The sequence below is a fragment of the Crinia signifera genome, chromosome 5 (genome assembly GCF_055691185.1).
Source record: "Crinia signifera chromosome 5, ASM5569118v1, whole genome shotgun sequence".
Lineage (NCBI taxonomy): Eukaryota > Metazoa > Chordata > Amphibia > Anura > Myobatrachidae > Crinia > Crinia signifera.
Window position 1 is genome coordinate 7,967,197 of NC_139221.1, and position 21,546 is coordinate 7,988,742.

At 47.0% G+C, this 21,546-nt stretch overlaps 1 protein-coding gene across 2 annotated transcripts in view; it reads left to right on the forward strand.

The window, feature by feature from the left end:
- The window catches only part of LOC146079912 (uncharacterized), a 77,333-nt gene that overhangs the window by 31,955 nt on the left and 23,832 nt on the right, over window positions 1-21,546 (forward strand). For both annotated transcript variants that reach the window (XM_083186621.1, XM_083186620.1), the window contains one exon: window positions 16,170-16,571. In XM_083186621.1, the coding sequence (XP_083042747.1) occupies window positions 16,193-16,571 (379 nt within the window). In that variant the 5' untranslated portion in view covers window positions 16,170-16,192. The remainder of the gene's footprint in view (window positions 1-16,169; window positions 16,572-21,546) is intronic.

Below are 21,546 nucleotides of genomic sequence, written 5' to 3' on the forward strand. Positions count from 1 at the left end.
CTAACTACCTCATCTGTACTGATACTGACTACCTCACCTGTACTGATACTACCTCACCTGTACTGATACTACCTCACCTGTATTGATACATACTACCTCACCTGTACTGATACTGACTACCTTAACTGCACTGATACTGACTACCTCGCCTGTACTGATACTGACTACCTTACCTGCACTGATACTGACTAGCTCACCTGTACTAATACTGACTACCTCACCTGTACTGATACTGACTACCTCACCTGTACTAATACTGACTACCTCACCAGTACTGATACTGACTACCTCACCTGTACTGATACTGACTACCTTACCTGTACTGATACTGACTACCTCACCTGTACTGATACTGACTACCTCACCTGTACTGATACATACTACCTCACCTGTACTGATACTGACTACCTCACCAGTACTGATACTGACTACCTCACCTGTACTGATACTGACTACCTCACCAGTACTGATACTGACTACCTTACCTGTACTGATACTGACTACCTCACCTGTACTGATACTGACTACCTTACCTGTACTGATACTGACTACCTTACCTGTACTGATACTGACTACCTCACCTGTACTGATACTGACTACCTCACCAGTACTGATACTGACTACCTCACCTGTACTGATACTGACTACCTCACCAGTACTGATACTGACTACCTCACCTGTACTGATACTGACTACCTCACCAGTACTGATACTGACTACCTCACCAGTACTGATACTGACTACCTTACCTGTACTGATACTGACTACCTCACCTGTACTGATACTGACTACCTCACCTGTACTGATACTGACTACCTCACCTGTACTGATACTGACTACCTCACCAGTACTGATACTGACTACCTCACCTGTACTGATACTGACTACCTCACCAGTACTGATACTGACTACCTCACCTGTACTGATACTGACTACCTCACCAGTACTGATACATACTACCTCACCTGTACTGATACTGACTACCTTACCTATACTGATACTGACTACCTCACCTGTACTGATACTGACTACCTCACCTGTACTGATACATACTACCTCACCTGTACTGATACTGACTACCTCACCAGTACTGATACTGACTACCTCACCTGTACTGATACTGACTACCTCACCAGTACTGATACTGACTACCTTACCTGTACTGATACTGACTACCTCACCTGTACTGATACTGACTACCTTACCTGTACTGATACTGACTACCTCACCTGTACTGATACTGACTACCTCACCTGTACTGATACTGACTACCTCACCTGTACTGATACTGACTACCTCACCTGTACTGATACATACTACCTCACCTGTACTGATACTGACTACCTCACCAGTACTGATACTGACTACCTCACCTGTACTGATACTGACTACCTCACCAGTACTGATACTGACTACCTTACCTGTACTGATACTGACTACCTCACCTGTACTGATACTGACTACCTTACCTGTACTGATACTGACTACCTCACCTGTACTGATACTGACTACCTCACCTGTACTGATACTGACTACCTCACCTGTACTGATACTGACTACCTCACCTGTACTGATACTGACTACCTCACCAGTACTGATACTGACTACCTCACCTGTACTGATACTGACTACCTCACCTGTACTGATACTGACTACCTCACCTGTACTGATACTGACTACCTCACCTGTACTGATACATACTACCTCACCTGTACTGATACTGACTACCTCACCAGTACTGATACTGACTACCTCACCTGTACTGATACTGACTACCTCACCAGTACTGATACTGACTACCTCACCTGTACTGATACTGACTACCTCACCTGTACTGATACTGACTACCTCACCTGTACTGATACTGACTACCTCACCTGTACTGATACTGACTACCTCACCTGTACTGATACTGACTACTTCACCAGTACTGATACTGACTACCTTACCTGTACTGATACTGACTACCTCACCTGTACTGATACTGACTACCTTACCTGTACTGATACTGACTACCTCACCTGTACTGATACTGACTACCTCACCTGTACTGATACTGACTACCTCACCTGTACTGATACTGACTACCTCACCTGTACTGATACTGACTACCTCACCTGTACTGATACTGACTACCTCACCAGTACTGATACTGACTACCTCACCTGTACTGATACTGACTACCTCACCAGTACTGATACTGACTACCTTACCTGTACTGATACTGACTACCTCACCTGTACTGATACTGACTACCTTACCTGTACTGATACTGACTACCTCACCTGTACTGATACTGACTACCTCACCTGTACTGATACTGACTACCTCACCTGTACTGATACTGACTACCTCACCAGTACTGATACTGACTACCTCACCTGTACTGATACTGACTACCTCACCAGTACTGATACTGACTACCTCACCTGTACTGATTCTGACTACCTCACCAGTACTGATACTGACTACCTCACCTGTACTGATACTGACTACCTCACCAGTACTGATACTGACTACCTTACCTGTACTGATACTGACTACCTCACCTGTACTGATACTGACTACCTCACCTGTACTGATACTGACTACCTCACCAGTACTGATACTGACTACCTCACCAGTACTGATACTGACTACCTCACCTGTACTGATACTGACTACCTCACCAGTACTGATACTGACTACCTCACCTGTACTGATACTGACTACCTCACCAGTACTGATACTGACTACCTCACCTGTACTGATACTGACTACCTCACCAGTACTGATACTGACTACCTTACCTGTACTGATACTGACTACCTCACCAGTACTGATACTGACTACCTCACCTGTACTGATACTGACTACCTCACCTGTACTGATACTGACTACCTCACCAGTACTGACACTGACTACCTCACCTGTACTGATACTGACTACCTCACCTGTACTGATACTGACTACCTCACCTGTACTGATACTGACTACCTCACCTGTACTGATACTGACTACCTCACCAGTACTGATACTGACTACCTCACCTGTACTGATACTGACTACCTCACCAGTACTGATACTGACTACCTCACCTATACTAATACTGACTACCTCACCAGTACTGATACTGACTACCTCACCTGTACTGATACTGACTACCTTACCTGTACTGATACTGACTACCTCACCTGTACTGATACTGACTACCTCACCTGTACTGATACATACTACCTCACCTGTACTGATACTGACTACCTCACCAGTACTGATACTGACTACCTCACCTGTACTGATACTGACTACCTCACCAGTACTGATACTGACTACCTTACCTGTACTGATACTGACTACCTCACCTGTACTGATACATACTACCTCACCTGTACTGATACTGACTACCTCACCAGTACTGATACTGACTACCTCACCTGTACTGATACTGACTACCTCACCAGTACTGATACTGACTACCTTACCTGTACTGATACTGACTACCTCACCTGTACTGATACTGACTACCTCACCTGTACTGATACTGACTACCTCACCTGTACTGATACTGACTACCTCACCTGTACTGATACTGACTACCTCACCTGTACTGATACTGACTACCTCACCAGTACTGATACTGACTACCTCACCTGTACTAATACTGACTACCTCACCAGTACTGATACTGACTACCTCACCTGTACTGATACTGACTACCTCACCAGTACTGATACTGACTACCTCACCTGTACTGATACTGACTACTTCACCAGTACTGATACTGACTACCTTACCTGTACTGATACTGACTACCTCACCTGTACTGATACTGACTACCTCACCTGTACTGATACTGACTACCTCACCTGTACTGATACTGACTACCTCACCAGTACTGATACTGACTACCTCACCTGTACTAATACTGACTACCTCACCAGTACTGATACTGACTACCTCACCTGTACTGATACTGACTACCTCACCAGTACTGATACTGACTACCTCACCTGTACTAATACTGACTACCTCACCTGTACTGATACTGACTACCTCACCAGTACTGATACTGACTACCTTACCTGTACTGATACTGACTACCTCACCTGTACTGATACAGACTACCTTACCTTCACTGATACATACTACCTCACCTGTACTGATACTGACTACCTCACCTGTACTGATACTACCTCACCTGTACTGATACTGACTACCTCACCTGTACTGATACTGACTACCTCACCAGTACTGATACTGACTACCTCACCTGTACTTATACTGACTACCTCACCTGTACTGATACTGACTACCTCACTTGTACTTATACTGACTACCTCACCTGTACTGATACTGACTACCTCACCAGTACTGATACTGACTACCTCACCTGTACTGATACTGACATGCACACACACCTCACCAGGTAGGAGTACCTCACCATGCACACACACCTCACCATGCACACGCACCTCACAATGCACACCGCCTCATCATGCACCTCACCATACATGTGTGTGTGCATGGTGAGGTGTATGGTGAGGTGTGTGCGCATGGTGACGTTCTCCTTCCTGGTGAGGTGTGTGTGCATGGTGCATGTGTGTGGTGAGGTGCAATTTCTAACACTGTTGCTTCTTGTTGAATGTACATGTAGATACTGTTGCATTTGAGATCAAATGAGTGTATTAAGTTTTTCAACACAAAAAAGATTCTTGTAGTATGTTGTTGTCTCAGGGGGTGCGATAGAGAGCGAAACATAAATTGTGCAATTCTCTCACACTGGATACATTCTGCTTTTCAGTATCATGTAAATACGTCAAATACCGAATGAGAGTTAGATCCGTCCGTACTATCTGCACTTATAGTATAGATATAATGTGATGTGAGCTTCTGTTTTGTGAAATGGTCACTGCTCAGGGTGTTCCTGTTGCAAACATACAGCACAGAATGTTCACCCGGCTGTTATGACTGAGAAAGCTCACACAGAACCTGCAATGGTAGAGAAGTTCAAAATGCTGCGTACCTCATGAGAGGCAGGGGATCTGGGATATACAGACTGATATCATTCTGCTGTCTAGCACCCCAGCCCCCGCCACCATGGGGGAAGGGGGGGCGCTATGCATGTGGGGGCGCCGGGGGCTGCGGTGCTATAGTTACACCCCCCCCCCCAATCCCCCGCAGACTTACTTATCTCGCTGGTCCCGGCGGCTCCGTTCTTCTGCTGAGGACCACCACAAAATGGCCGCCCCCATATAGCACACTGTTCTCTGAAACTGTCTGCTGTATGGGTCGGCCATTTTGTGGTGGTCCTCAGCAGAAGAACGGAGCCGCCGGGACCAGCGCGATAGGTAAGGCTGCGGGGGATTGGGGGGGGGGTTTGCATGGGCGGCGGGGGGGGGGGGGGGGTGCTTGGAAGGGTGGCGGCAGGGGGGGGGGGGGGGGCGCCCAAAACTTAGCTACGCCACTGCATAGATCTGCTGTTCTGACAAAGATTCCAATCATTAATTCTGATGTTACTCACATTAGCAGAAAAAACAATAACTGTAATTGTCAAAATGAGAGAAACCGTTGAGCAAAAACAAGAATTCACAGAAAAAGCAACAGTATTAGTTTTGTTTCTAGAGTGCGTTTGGTTATTTTTATTAGATTATTCGGTACTTGTTTCCTAGCATGGCGCCCATCGCATCGCAGACCATAAGGCATACGATGTTATGCGATGCAATGCGATGTTACGCGATGGCAGCCGATGTTATACAATTTTAAATTGTATACCATCGCATTGTATGCCATTGTATCGCATATACAATGGTATGCGATTTAAAATTGTATGAGCAACCTAATGGGTTTTTCAATGTATATAAGATAACTAGGTGATTCATCGCGCCCTACGGGCGCTCTTCACACCGTCGTAAGGGGCTGCGCCCCCTTAATTTGTGAACATTTGTATATGAGAAAGATGGTTAGAATTGTATGAAAGATGGCCTGTATTGCAACTTGAGTTATAGGTGAAATGTGTTACATAGAGAGCATATGACCATAAGGGGGTGTGTATTGTTTTGTTTAATTAAAAAGCGGTTACAGAGTAAGATGTACATTGATAGTGTGGATGGTACAGTGATATTTGTGGGTGTGGGGGGGGCTGTGTGTGCATGTTGTTTAGGTGTGTGTGTGTGCAATAGTATAGTAGGGTGTTTCTGAGTCAGCGGCTCCCCACTGGCGGAGGTCACGACACAGGAAAACAGGAGGCTGGGTAGTGATAGGGGTGTGTGGGCATAAGGGGTGCAGGTGTCGGCGAATCGCGGGAGAGGGTGGGGTCCGCAAAGCGTGGGAGGGGGCGTGAATTGCGCGAGGGGGGGTTGCGAATCGCGGGAGGGGGGGTGCGCGGGGGGTCCGTGAATTGCGGGAGGGGGGGCACGGGGCGCGATGAATCACCTAGTTGGTTATATATTCTTGTAGAAGGATGGTAGGATGTTGCTGTTATTCAGAATGCATTTACATAAACAGTAATAGTAGCAGTAAAAGGTCTGACTTAAAACACCTACAGTAAAACAGAACAGGTGTTATATATTATACAAAGAATTGGTTGATGATGTGTAGGTTGACGTAAACATAGTTCATAGTTGTCACTGGAAAAAAATTGCTACAAGAAAAAATCAACACAGAAAGTTCAACACATGTAAATGTTGACATAAGTGTGGCACTTCATCGGTGTCCATGTCGACACATGAGAATGAATATGAAAACATTAAAAAAAAAAAAAAATCTTCAATAACTCATGTCAACCTTTTTCATTGTCAACCATAGCCGTGCCAGTGTTTTGCATGTGCCATTTAATCCTGGGGTTGCCGTAAATCACGCGCTGGGGGTGGGGGAGGGAGGTGAGGGGTGTCCGCGAATCACGGGAGGAGGGGTCGTGGGTGGATGCCGTGAATTGCGGGAGGATGGGTCGCGGGGGGGGTTGTGGGTGCCGCGAATCGTGGAATGGGGGGGCGCGGGGGGTTGCAGTGAATCGCAGGAGGGTGGGTCGCGGGGGCGGGGGGTTGCCGCAATGACAGGAGGGGGGGTCAGGGGTGGGGAATCGCGGTAGGGGGGGTCGTGGGGGGCACCGTGAACCGCGGGAGTCACCGGGGGTGCCGCGAATTGCGGGGGGTGTGCTGCAAATCGCGGGAGGGGGGTCGCGGGGGGTGCCACGAATCGCCACAAGAAAAAAATCAACACAGAAAGGTCAACACATTTAAATGTTGACATAAGTGTGGCACTTCATTGGTGTCCATGTCGACACATGAGAATGAATATGAAAACATTGAAAAAGTGAAAAATAAATCTTGTCAACCTTTTTCATTGTCGACCATAGCCATGTCAGTGTTTTGCATGTGCCATTTAATCGTGGGGATGCCGTGAATAGGGGGGGGGGGGGAGGGAGGGAGGTGCATACCCAACATGACCCTCTCCAGGAGGGACACATTGCTCTGTTTCTGGACTTTCTTCTTAATTTATGGATTACCATCACCTGTGCTTAAACACCTTTCTTATCAATTACCCTGTTTAAAATGACAGGTGATGACAATCATAAATTAAGATGGAAGTCCACAAACAGAGCATTCTGTCCCTCCTGGAGAGGGTCATGTTGGGAGGTATGGAGGTGTGGGGCGCTCACCTGGTGTGTCTGGTGAGTAGCTGTGTCATTGCTGTGTAACATGGAGAGGCAGAGGGTGTCTGGCACTGTCTGTGGGCTCACTGGGCTGGTTCTCTGTCATGTGAGTCAGTCATGTGAGTCAGAGGCTCCACCCAGGGTTATATCTCCAGACACACTTTGAGTGACAGATGTAGCCAAATATATAAGAGATTAACCGTGATGGGTGCTTACTATGTTAAAAGCACCCCCCATGGCACCCCCACTATCAACGCCAACCCAAAGCGTGGCGAGCGGCGTCGGTACGCGTCCTCCGACCTTTTCATACCCCCACTATCCACGTCGGCGCGGAGTTGATCTTATATAGTGTGGCGAGCGCAGTGAGCCACCGAGCCACCGAGCCCGAAGCGTGGCGAGCACAGCGAGCCCCACGAGGGGACGCAGAATACATGTAAAGTAATACGTGTCCGCTCGCCACACTATATAAAATCAACTCCACGCCAACATGGATAGTGGGAGTATGAAAAGGTCGGAGGACGCGTACCGCTGCCCCTCGCGGGCTCGCTGCGCTCGCCACGCTTTGGGTTGGCGTTGATAGTGGGGGTGGCGTGGGGGTGCATTTAGCATTGTAAGCCCCCATTAGAGTGCTTATACAATTAAAAATTGTATTTTTGGGTAGAGACCTTATTCTAGTAGGGGGGGGGGGGGGGAGTAGGAATACTCTGAATGATATTCTTTACTGATATGTGGCAATAAAACGAATACCCCCATTCATGTATGCGTATACTGATAAGGTACTGTACGTTCCCAGTAAGGAAAATGTGCAATTTAGCCTTCTCTACCTCTATGTGAGGTGTCAGTCACCCAGGCAAGAAGAGCCCGCAAAAAAAAAACCAAATAGCAGTAAAGATTTTAAACACAAAATAGTAGGTTTTGAATGTATTGCTGTAAGGTTTAAAAACAAGTGAGATTGCCGAAGCTAAGCTGTCAATCACTCCGGCAAGAGGGCCAGCAAACAACTAATTAGCGGGAAAACTTTAAACATAAGATTACTGGTTTTTGCAGCATTGCTATAAGGTTTAAGTACAGATGAAGGGGGAAATTTACTAAGAATACGAATACAAATAATTGAGCCAAGAAAGTCGGCTCCTGATTGGCCGCTAGGCGGCCAATAGAAATCATTCTGAGAAGAGGCGCAGAGGATAAAACATCTCTGCGTCTCTCCTCAGTCCGATGCGGGAAGTGCCGGCATGCTGAAGAATACCTGGACTACGGCGGATCAAGAGAAGAGATCTTCGCCAGAGGACCAGGTGAGTAGGATTTCCTTCCACAGCTCCAACATGGATTACTTCGGACCCCGGACACCGACATGGACCTGGAGGATGACACAGACGCCGACATGGACATGGAGGACGACACAGGACACTGGACACCAGGACAGAGGGCTACCTACGGGCTCAAGGTAGGTAAGTATCAGTATGTATGGGCTTTGGATGAATTAAAGTTTTATTTTCATTGTGCCAGTGTGTATTTATTTTACTATTTTTATTACTGTGGAACTACAAGTGCCAGCGGGCCCTTTAATGCCCCGCAGGCTGGGACTTGGGGTTCTCCAAGTCCCAGCTTGTGGGGGAGGCTTGCTGAGACTCATAGTTCCACAGTTTTAAACAATAGTTTTTCATCTATTTTTTTACACTTCAATCAGCCCGGTCGCCACCGCACAGGGCCACCGGGGACAGCACCAGGCTTCAGCCTGGTCAGGTAAGTCCTGGAGGGGGGGACCCCTTTATTGGGGGGGTCACCACTCCCCCAGGGCCCCTGGCCAGGCTGACTGGTCAGGAGGGATGAATGTTTTGGCCGCGGGACCTTATATAATAAGTGTAAACCAGCTGTGACATTACCCTGCTGGCTAGTTTGGCCTGGGGCTGGTTCTTAAAATACGGGGGACCCCTAGTCATTTTGTCCCCCGTATTTTGGGAACCAGCCCCGGACCTGGAGCCTGGGGCTGGTTGAAAAAAATCGGGGAACCCCTATTTGTCGGGTTCCCTGATTTTTTTATTACCACCCCCGGCTCTTTCAGCCTGGTGCTGGTTACAGCTGTGGGGGGGACCCTACGCTGATTTTTTTCATTTATTTATTTATTTTTATCTTTTTTTACTGACTGACCGTGCAGGCTTCTGCCAAATGCGACAGGAAAAAAAGGTGTATTTTCCTGTCGTATATTCGTGGCAGTTTTACACTAATTAGCAGCCGTATTTTCAGTAAATCAGAAACGGTACTTGTTTCCTAGCACGGCCACACCGATCATGATCGTGGGCATCGTTAGTAAAAATCGGGGGCATCGCGGCCATCGCATGCACTAAAAAATTGGGTGCGATGGTACCGACGCGATGCCCGCGATTTCCCATAGGAAACAATGTTAAATGCCTCAATTTACCCGCGATGCCCCCGATTTCCCATAGGAAACAATGTTAAATGCCTCAATTTACCCAAATCATCATAGGGAACAATGGTAAATGGGCCAGAAACCCCCCAAAACACCCCTGAACAGTGAAATGTCCCCCCAAAAGTAGTTAACGCCACCCTACGATCAACGTGAACCCAAAGCGTGGCGAGCGCGCGAGGGGCGGCGGTACGTGTCCTCCGACCTTTTTCATACCCCCACTATCCACGTCGGCGTGGAGTTCAGAATAGAATAGTGTGGCGAGCGCAGCGAGCCACCCAGCCCGAAGCGTGGCGAGCGCAGCAAGCCCCGCGAGGGGACGCGGATCCCTGTGAAGCCAGCGAAGGGACGCGTTTACCTGTGAAGGTATCCGCGTCCGCTCGCCACACTTCGGGCTCGGTGGCTCGCTGCGCTCGCCACACTATTCTATTCTCAACTCCACGCCGACGTGGATAGTTGGGGTATGAAAAGGTCGGAGGACGCGTACCGCCGCCCCTCGCGGGCTCGCTGCGCTTGACACGCTTCGGGTTCACGTTTATCGTGGGGTGGCGTAAACTACTTTTGGGGGGACATTTCACTGTTCAGGGGTGTTTTGGGGGGTTTCTGGCCCATTTACCATTGTTCCCTATGATGATTTGGGTAAATTGAGGCATTTCACATTGTTTCCTATGGGAAATCGGGGGCATCGCGGGTAAATTGAGGCATGTAACATTGTTTCCTATGGGAAATCGGGGGCATCGCGTCTGGACCATTTAAGCCTTTTTTAGCCGCCTGCGACGCGACCGACGCGATTTTGGCTTTTTTTCAATGCATTTCAATGGGAAATCGGGGGAGATTGTGGCCGTGCTAGGAAACAAGTACCTCAGAAACCACCATTCTTTTGAATGGTGATTCCTGTCGTATTCTATCGATGGTGTAGACATTTGTATTTGCATAGTAAATGCCAAAAATACGAATACACCCCCTAAAAATCGTATTTTCGTAGGAAAATACAATTTTTTTCTACTAAATCATCTTAGTAAATTTCCCCCAAAGAATCTACTATGTGTGAGAAGCGGCACCTTAAAAGGAGTTTTTTTGTATACTCACGGACCGGCTCACGGTCTGGCTAGGTTTCAGCTGCAGGGAGAGGACATTAGGAGTCCGCCGTCTAGTCCAGGCATTTCCAACCACGGTCCTCAAGGCACACCAACAGTGCAGGTTTTGTAGATATCCAGGCTTGAGCACAGGTGACTGTTAGGAACCAGGGTCAGTTCAGTTTTGTTTTCTGTTCAGTTTGTGTTTGGCATTTGACTCACTGGTGGCCTCCAGTGGTAGGTATGTGCCATATCAGCTCAATATTCTGGGAGCTAATTATTCACTAGGCTGTGAGGTAAATAGCTTGTTAAGCACAAGCCTGGGAGTTGCCTGGATCTCCAGCAGGTGTTATCAATCACCTGAGGCCTTTATAAGGCATGCTGACCTCTGGAATCCTGCCAGTGATAGCTTCCTGTTAACCAATGTTTAGTTCCTGCTTCCTGTGCAGGGAACTCTCTGTGAGCTCTCAGCTTTGCTACCTGGTTCCTTGTTCCGGTCTGCTGTTTGTATCTCAGGATATATCCTCTGCAGCTCAGCTCCTAGTTCCTTCATCTCATTCTGGGTCCCATTACGTTTGCAGCTCTGCTTCCATGCCTGGCCCTGATCCACTGTTACCTCCTTTCCGTGGGTCACGTAAGTGCTCCTGTGGAGCCTGGTTATTTTCCATTTGTTCTTTTGAAGAGCTGCCAAGCTCTTTTGGTTATTGGGCCATTCAGCCCGTTGTTTAGTTTGTTTGGGTTCAGTATTGCGCCCCGCCATGGGCCAAGCCCATTTTCTCCCTCTGGTAGTTACCAGTTATTTACCTTTGTTTCCTTTCGCTTGCCCTTTCTATGCATTTAATAGGCAGGGTCTCCCCTGTTTAGTCCTGGTTTTGTTTTGGGGATTCGCCTCATAGCCTTGTCTCCTTTTTGTGTGGAGATTCCCCGTACTCCGTCTCTTGTGCTTGCGACTGGGTCGCATTCCCGTCATTGGCCAGGTGCTGGCAGTTAGGGGCATTTTCAGTTAGGCCCGTTAGCTAGAGTATCCTCTTGAGCCACCTCTGACGATCACTAACTCTTTGTCCTTCTATAAGACCTAGCTGCATCGGGGTGGGAGCGGGCCTAACTTGCTCCTTCAAATGCAGCGGCCACAGGTGAAGCCTAGTGTTCGCAGGGGTTTGTCATCTGCCCGAGGTGCTCAATAGAGTTAGTGTAGGGTTCGCCGTGGCCGTCCTAACCAGCGGTCCCGGCTACGGGCTCACGCCTGATCTCCAGCTTCCGGTAGTTACATCTAGCGCCCAGGCGGCATCCGTAACAGTGACTTAATTAGTATCTGAGGGATTCTGATTAAACCATCTGTGCTGAAGCCTGGATATCACTAAAACCTGCGCTGTTGCTGTGCCTTGAGGACCGTGGTTGGGAATACCTGGTCTAGTCCCTCGCTCATTTCCTCGGTGAGCGTCGGGAACGGAAGTGACACGCGTTTCGCTCTGGGAGGTTGTTCATACTGGGAATGGTCTAGGTGTGAGCTTTCTCAGTCAAAACAGCCGGGTGAACATTCTGCGCTGCATGTTTGCAACAGGAACACCCTGAGCAGTGATAATTTGACAAAACAGAAGCTCACATCACATTATATCTTTACTATAAGTGCATATAGTACGGACGGATCTAACTCTCATTCAGTATTTGACATATTTACATGATACTGAAAAGCAGAATGTATCCAGTGTGAGAGAATTGCAAAATTTATGTTTCCCTCTCTATCGCATCCCCTGAGACAACAACATACTACAAGAATCTTCAATGAGTTTTTTGTGTTGAAAAACTTAATACACTCATTTGATCTCAAATGCAACAGTATCTACATGTACATTCAACACTTGCATGTTTTGGTTACTTTGTTCTGAAGAACAAGAAGCAACAGTATCTACATGTACATTCAACAAGAAGCTTAGCTTGCAAACTTGATGCCAATATAGATACTTCTGTCTTCCGTTCGAAGTGAAAAGAAAGGGAATTAAAATGACAACTGTTAGGACGAAAAGCAGCAATGACCCTAAATATTTACATAGGGCATTAATACTTTACAGTAATATATTCGCAAACTGGAGGTATAGACCCAAATATCTGCATTGTATAAAATAAAAAAATACAATTAACAATGTATGAACTGGGAAACCAGAGGGAAGATTGCGTAACCCTCTGTGAAATATAGTAATATTTATCGAATTTTTCATGTTTATTGACAATAAGCACAACTCGTTTTAAGGCATACTTATTAAAGGTTATTTTTAAAACATTATAATTATACAAATTGATTAGTAAAGAGTGCCCCAGAAAAGACACAATCAGTCTTTTTTTTGCACCCTTGTGCAGGCCCCCCCCATCAACTTAGTTTTTCTGAACTTGTTCTGGGAGCACCACCAACCCTGTGATTAATATGACACATCCTGTGATGTGTTCTATGTTGTTTTTTTCTAAATTGATATCCACAATATCTATTCTTATGATTATGTGCAGACTCATACAGATCTAATATACCTCACCTGTATTGATACTACCTCACCTGTACTCATACATATTATGTTACCTGTACTGATACTGACTACCTCACCTGTATTGATACTGACTACCTCACCTGTATTGATACATACTACCTCACCTGTACTGATACTGACTACCTCACCTGTACTGATACTACCTCACCTGTACTGATACTACCTCACCTGTATTGATACATACTACCTCACCTGTACTGATACTGACTACCTTAACTGCACTGATACTGACTACCTCGCCTGTACTGATACTGACTACCTTACCTGCACTGATACTGACTAGCTCACCTGTACTCATACATACTATGTTACCTATACTGATACGTACTACCTCACCTGTACTGATACTGACTACCTCACCTGTACTGATACTGACTACCTCACCTGCACTGATACATACCACCTCACCTGTACTGATACTGACTACCTTACCTGTACTGATACTGACTACCTTACCTGTACTGATACTGACTACCTTACCTGTACTGATACTGACTACCTTACCTGTACTGATACTGACTACCTCACCTGTACTGATACTGACTACCTCACCTGTACTGATACTGACTACCTCACCTGTACTGATACTGACTACCTTACCTGTACTGATACTGACTACCTTACCTGTACTGATACAGACTACCTTACCTGTACTGATACAGACTACCTTACCTGCACTGATACATACTACCTCACCTGTACTGATACTGACTACCTTACCTGCACTGATACTGACTAGCTCACCTGTACTCATACATACTATGTTACCTGTACTGATACTGACTACCTCACCTGTACTGATACTGACTACCTCACCTGTACTGATACTGTCTACCTCACCTGTACTGATACTGACTACCTCACCTGTACTGATACTACCTCACCTGTATTGATACATACTACCTCACCTGTACTGATACTGACTACCTTAACTGCACTGATACTGACTACCTCGCCTGTACTGATACTGACTACCTTACCTGCACTGATACTGACTAGCTCACCTGTACTCATACATACTATGTTACCTGTACTGATACTGACTACCTCACCTGTACTGATACTGACTACCTCACCTGTACTGATACTGACTACCTCACCTGCACTGATACATACCACCTCACCTGTACTGATACTGACTACCTCACCTGTACCGATACTGACTACCTCACCTATACCGATACTGACTACCTCACCTGTACCGATACTGACTACCTCACCTGTACTGATACTGACTACCTTACCTGTACTGATACTGACCACCTCACCTGTACTGATACTGACTACCTCACCTGTACTGATACTGACTACCTCACCTGTACTGATACTGACTACCTCACCTGTACTGATACAGACTACCTTACCTGTACTGATACAGACTACCTTACCTGCACTGATACTGACTAGCTCACCTGTACTCATACATACTATGTTACCTGTACTGATACTGACTACCTCACCTGTACTGATACTGACTACCTCACCTGTACTGATACTGACTACCTTACCTGCACTGATACTGACTAGCTCACCTGTACTCATACATACTATGTTACCTGTACTGATACTGACTACCTCACCTGTACTGATACTGACTACCTCACCTGTACTGATACTGACTACCTCACCTGTACTGATACTGACTACCTCACCTGCACTGATACATACCACCTCACCTGTACTGATACTGACTACCTTACCTGTACTGATACTGACTACCTCACCTGTACTGATACTGACTACCTCACCTGTACTGATACTGACTACCTCAACTGTACTGATACTGACTACCTCACCTATACTGATACTGACTACCTCACCTGTACTGATACTGACTACCTTACCTGTACTGATACAGACTACCTTACCTGCACTGATACTGACTAGCTCACCTGTACTCATACATACTATGTTACCTGTACTGATACTGACTACCTCACCTGTACTGATACTGACTACCTCACCTGTACTGATACTGACTACCTTACCTGCACTGATACTGACTAGCTCACCTGTACTCATACATACTATGTTACCTGTACTGATACTGACTACCTCACCTGTACTGATACTGACTACCTCACCTGTACTGATATTGACTACCTTACCTGTACTGATACTGACTACCTTACCTGTACTGATACTGACTACCTCACCTGTACTGATACTGACTACCTCACCTGTCCTGATACTGACTACCTCACCTGTACTGATACTGACTACCTCACCTGTACTGATACTGACTACCTCACCTGTACTGATACTGACTACTACCTCACCTGTACTGATACTGACTACCTTACCTGCACTGATACTGACTAGCTCACCTGTACTCAAACATACTATGTTACCTGTACTGATACTACCTCACCTGTACTGATACTGACTACCTCACCTGTACTGATACTGACTACCTCACCTGTACTGATACTGACTACCTCACCTGTACTGATACTGACTACCTTACCTGTACTGATTGTCATTCTGCCATCTTATTCCAGGTGTCTCTCGGTCCCTCCTTATTATGGTCCCTGAGGAGTCCCTACATGGGGTGGTGGGTGATTCCGTGCTTCTACCTGTCACCTACAGCATCCCGCACCCTCCGCCCACGCTGCGGGTCATATGGACACATCAGTCTACCATCATTGTGTATTCAGAGATGAGTATGTGTCACAGTAGAACGTCCACCACCCACTCCCCGCGGAATGTCTGCCACGAGTATAATATAGTGAAGGAGAAGTACAAGCAGCGAGTCGTGTACTTCCCGGAGAACGCGTCTCTTCTTCTCCGCCATCTCCAGCCCAGCGACAGCGGAGAGTACACGGTGACGTTCCGGGAGCTGCACCTGAACAGGTCACTTATACTGGCTGTAAGTGCGCCAGTGGCAGCGGACAGACGCCCAGGTGAGGAGCCGGGACGGTGCGATGGGGCTTATTCTATAGGAGGGATCAGATACTGTATAAAACAAGCATAATATAGATATATGTACAATATGGGCCTCATTCTGCATCAAAAGAGCAGTTGTGACCAAAAGAGGTCACACAGTAGCGCTGATCTTCACTAGTGGTGCTTCTATGTTTTAATTTCTACAATGGTATCCCAGTGTACAATTAATAGCTCAATTTACTTTAATTTTGGAGTGTGGTTGCAGCCCTCTTTTTAGGAGGATTGTGAGCCTCCTACACGTGCAAACAAGGGGAGTTTTAGTGGCAATCAGATGATTGTCACTGAGAAAGCGCAACTGCACTCCAATAATCCACAATATTTAATCAATCATGATTTTGAATTTATTTAAAAATACACAATAATAACAATTCATGCATGAAATACAATTCCTATAATATTAAAAAACACACACACAAACAAGACATACAACATATAACATATTGGGGGTTATTCTAGTTCATTCTTTCTGACAAAATCCTTCTTAGATGGACAAAACCATGTGCACTGCGGGTGGGGCAGATGTAACTTGTGCAGAGAGAATTAGATTTGGGTGGGGTTTTTCTTCAACATGAGATCTATATTGAAGTGTAAAATCATGCAGTCAGTATTTTCCCTGCACAGAAACAAAAAAACTCACCCAAATCTAATTCTCTCTGCACATGTTACATCTGCCCCCTGCAGTGCACATAGTTTTGTCCATCTAAGAAGGATTTTGTCAGAAAGAATGAACTAGAATAAACCCCATAGAGTCCTGTTCTAGGCACTTAATGAGGCTGATTTTTAATGTCTATTGAGGCTTAATGAGGCTTTTTATGGCTTTATGCTTTTTGGAATGAGTGAGGCAGTATTCATTTATAGTTACCAGTCCCAATCACGGCTTATTAAAGTTCTCTCCTCTGAATAGATGTATCACCACAAAAGTCCTTTTTCTGAGTTCGCTCTCTACCTCCACTGAGGGTGAGCGCTCCAGGAGTTGGGTGTTGAACCAGGTATTTTACCCAGAATTTCCGGCAGGTGAATACCGCAGAGTTTTGAGACTCCTCTTTCAATAGCCACGGGTGCTGGATCGATAATGGGGCTCCACATACGCGTTTCTCCGCCTTGGGACTATGTCAGCGGCTTCCTCAGATGAATCCCCACTGTCACTGATGCTATTTTTATAGCCGGCGTGTTCGCGGGCACTCGATCTCCTTTACTTCCGCAATTTGCGTTCCACGCCTCGTTATCGCCGCCTCTATTTATAGGCAGTGGCGGCCATATTTGCAAACACATTCAAGCCTCGTTCTCAGTCCACCAATCTTAGATCTGTTGGCGGCCATTTTAATTTTTACACCAAGCCTCGTTTTGCCTCTATGCCTCATATCCATACGTATTTAAATCTTTATGCCTCCATTATTGTATCCGGTCGGTCTTAGACGCTGAATGTCTCATTTAGTAATTAGAACCTCCGCCCTCTTTAGATTCCGATCTCCATTTTTAGAAAGGGCATTGCCTCACTCATATAGCCAATACCTCATATGCCTACTTTTATTTGTTTGTTTATTTCTTTGCCTCAGGACTCGCTACAATTTTACAGATATCATAGACATTCAGACATAATAAAAAGAACCATAAATTATGTTAAAATATATATATATATATATATATATATATATATAAAAATATACAATTAGGTATATATTGCCATTACGATAACAGATGATTATATGGACAGTACCCATGTATCTGTACATAATAAACACAGATACATAAAGTATGCCCATACACATATGCACCTCCCTTCCCTAGCTTCTCATATTCTTAACCAGGATAAGATTTTCTTTTTTTTTTTTTATTATTTAATCATATTACAATGCTTCCTTATATAACTTTAAGGCGTCTATACATTTATTTGGCTTGAACCTTAGCATACACTTTAAGCTAGCTTAACTAAAGAATAACTGACTCTGACACAATAATGACACGGACACCAAAGCAATTAGATTTAAAGGGCATAGTATATTTATTATGTGGTATGACCCTTCTTCGTAAAGGGCTGGCAATAAGGCGTCACGGCGCCCAGCTCTAGTCACATCAAAAATGGCGGCGACTTAAACGCCCCAACTGACTGATATTAACATGGGGACGACTGAGACGGCCCCATCCGACTAAGGCACAACCTAACGCTGGGAAGTCTCACCATCCCTTCTCTGGCTGGTGTGGACACTCCGCTGACGAAGTGCCCACAGCGCCCCCCCGCAAAGGCAGGACACCCCGCCGTCTTTTCCGGGGGTAGTGCCTCCCAGCGCCCTCTCATGCCACAAGTGACCGCTGGACCGTGACGCCCTACCGCCCCAGTTCTGATAATGGTAAATGTACCAATGAATTGACTATAAATTTGAAATGCCAAAGGCAAGGGAGGGTGGGTGGGGCTGAAGAACTTTTCCAAGAGGAAGCATTTCCTGTAAGGACCTGCCTATATACCCCTCTCCTAAGCTCACGCCCCTAAGCTCTCTCATAGTCTAACCACAAAACTGAAACTAACTTTAGGCAACTAGCAGTCATTAACTCTTTCCTGCCAACCCAAAAAATGTAATCCTCTTAAGTACGCTCTGGCTTAGGCAGCCCTCGCTTTATCTAAGGCGTCTATACATTTATTTGGCTTGAACCTTAGCATACACTTTAAGCTAGCTTAACTAAAGAATAACTGACTCTGACACAATAATGACACGGACACCAAAGCAATTAGATTTAAAGGGCATAGTATATTTATTATGTGGTATGACCCTTCTTCGTAAAGGGCTGGCAATAAGGCGTCACGGCGCCCAGCTCTAGTCACATCAAAAATGGCGGCGACTTAAACGCCCCAACTGACTGATATTAACATGGGGACGACTGAGACGGCCCCATCCGACTAAGGCACAACCTAACGCTGGGAAGTCTCACCACCCCTTCTCTGGCTGGTGTGGACACTCCGCTGACGAAGTGCCCACAGCGCCCCCCCGCAAAGGCAGGACACCCCGCCGTCTTTTCCGGGGGTAGTGCCTCCCAGCGCCCTCTCATGCCACAAGTGACCGCTGGACCGTGACGCCCTACCGCCACCGCCAGGCTCTTAAGAGATTAACTAGATGAGCTCTAAGAGCCGCCGCATGCCACCCACGAAGACCTACCTAAGTGTCCGTTATCCTAAACTAAAACTGAACTATACCTCAACAAAACCCCCTATCCTTATTGAAGGGGAGCCTGAAAGAAAAAGTTCCTAACCGTTAGAAATATACATTGCATTGATTAGTATGACAAGGTAAGTTAGTACAATGGACCCAAGTGAAGTCGAAAACTTGATAAAAACCTCTCGTGTGTCCCGGAAGGGGGAGGTGGGCCGAATTGAAATTAATAAGGACCCACGGAGGTAAAAAATGCAAGAAAGTCCTTCACACCCCTGATTCCGGAACACTAGCTGTTCCAAAACCAGCGGGTAAACAGCGTTTTTGGGTCAGCGCCACAGGCGCACTACATCCAAATCTTATCTACCTTAAATAAATCCTAATTGCAGCGGACTTCCATCGTCCCCATTGCCTGAACGGAAGAGTCAGGAAGCCTGCTGGCCGCTGCGCAGGTAGCTGCCCGCACAGGCAATTTCAGCACTAAATATTGCAGCCGCCGCAATGCTTGCGGCGGCGACGCCAAAAGTGGATCAGCACCAAAAAACCCAGGATAATATCCAGGGCCTTTTTTGAAGAGCTGGCACTGTCTGAATACCTAGAGGAGGAATTCCGCTTCCCCCTGGCCGATGCGTGAGTGAAGCCTGCACGGAAACCAGTTTCTCTCTTGACAGCACGTGGTGGGGGGGCGTCGGGACTGCATCCAACCCGGCTGACGGCAGGGATCCAGAAGACTCCACCGGATCCTGGGTAACACCTCGGAGGAAACAAAAGAAAATGTTAAACCCTGCTAAAGTAACGAACAAGGTTCCCACAAACGGGGGATGCGCGCGACTAATGAAGGGGGGGGGGGGTGTTGCCACAGTAATGTATGCGTGGCACAGCTGGCCAACAACACTATACACTGACAACGAGGGGAGGAACCCCCTGGCCATGAGGACCAACCCATACCAATATTGAAAATGCAAGCGCCGGCCCCGCTACCCCCTCATGCTAAGCTAACGTGCCCTCGATCTGAGCTATTTCCAGGAGAGAGGTATAGGCCGGCCGATGGGGCTGTCACCAATATTTTGGGCGTTGCCAAGGCCTGGTGGGGCCCCACATGGATGGTCTTTGAAGTTTGGAAAAACATAGATGGTTTATGGCCGATGTCAACTAGTTTGGACACGATGTGGAAGAGCCAGATGGCTTCCCCCCCATCGATGTCAAGCATAAAATAGTTTTTGTACCGGCCTTTGCCTTGGCTGCGGAGGGAAGCTCCGAGCAGGCACCTGTGAAGCCCGCACTGCAGTCCGTCTACGTGGCAATGGCCGACCATCGATATGTAACACCCATCGGCTGTCATCCACCATCGATGGTCGGTTGCCATTTCCCCAATGGTGGCAAGGGCGACGGTGGCCTACCCTGCCCTTTTATAGCATGGTCACAGGTGGGAATTGAATGTCCATGTGGGCTGGGGAGGGGGAGGGGGTGGGAGTGGGGAAGCGCGGGAAATTGGACGGGCGAAATAGGTGTCCTGGCCACCGGGAGCGTATGCTGCTGGGAGGGGTAAGGCCGCCAGGAGGAAGGGCTGGATTGGGACCAGTCCCCCTGCCCGTATCCCTGGGCCGGGTATGGCCCAGGGGTGTGGCAAAATTGGCGAGCACTGGGACTGGGCGGACACCAGCCTGAGCAATCCGGGAGCCAGAGGTATCCCGCGCCAAGCCCGCTGGGGCCTGGCGTGGAGTGGGGGCTGGCACCACGGTTGCCCGGCAGGGGGCCAGGGCGCGAGGTAGGGGGCCGCAAAGTCCGC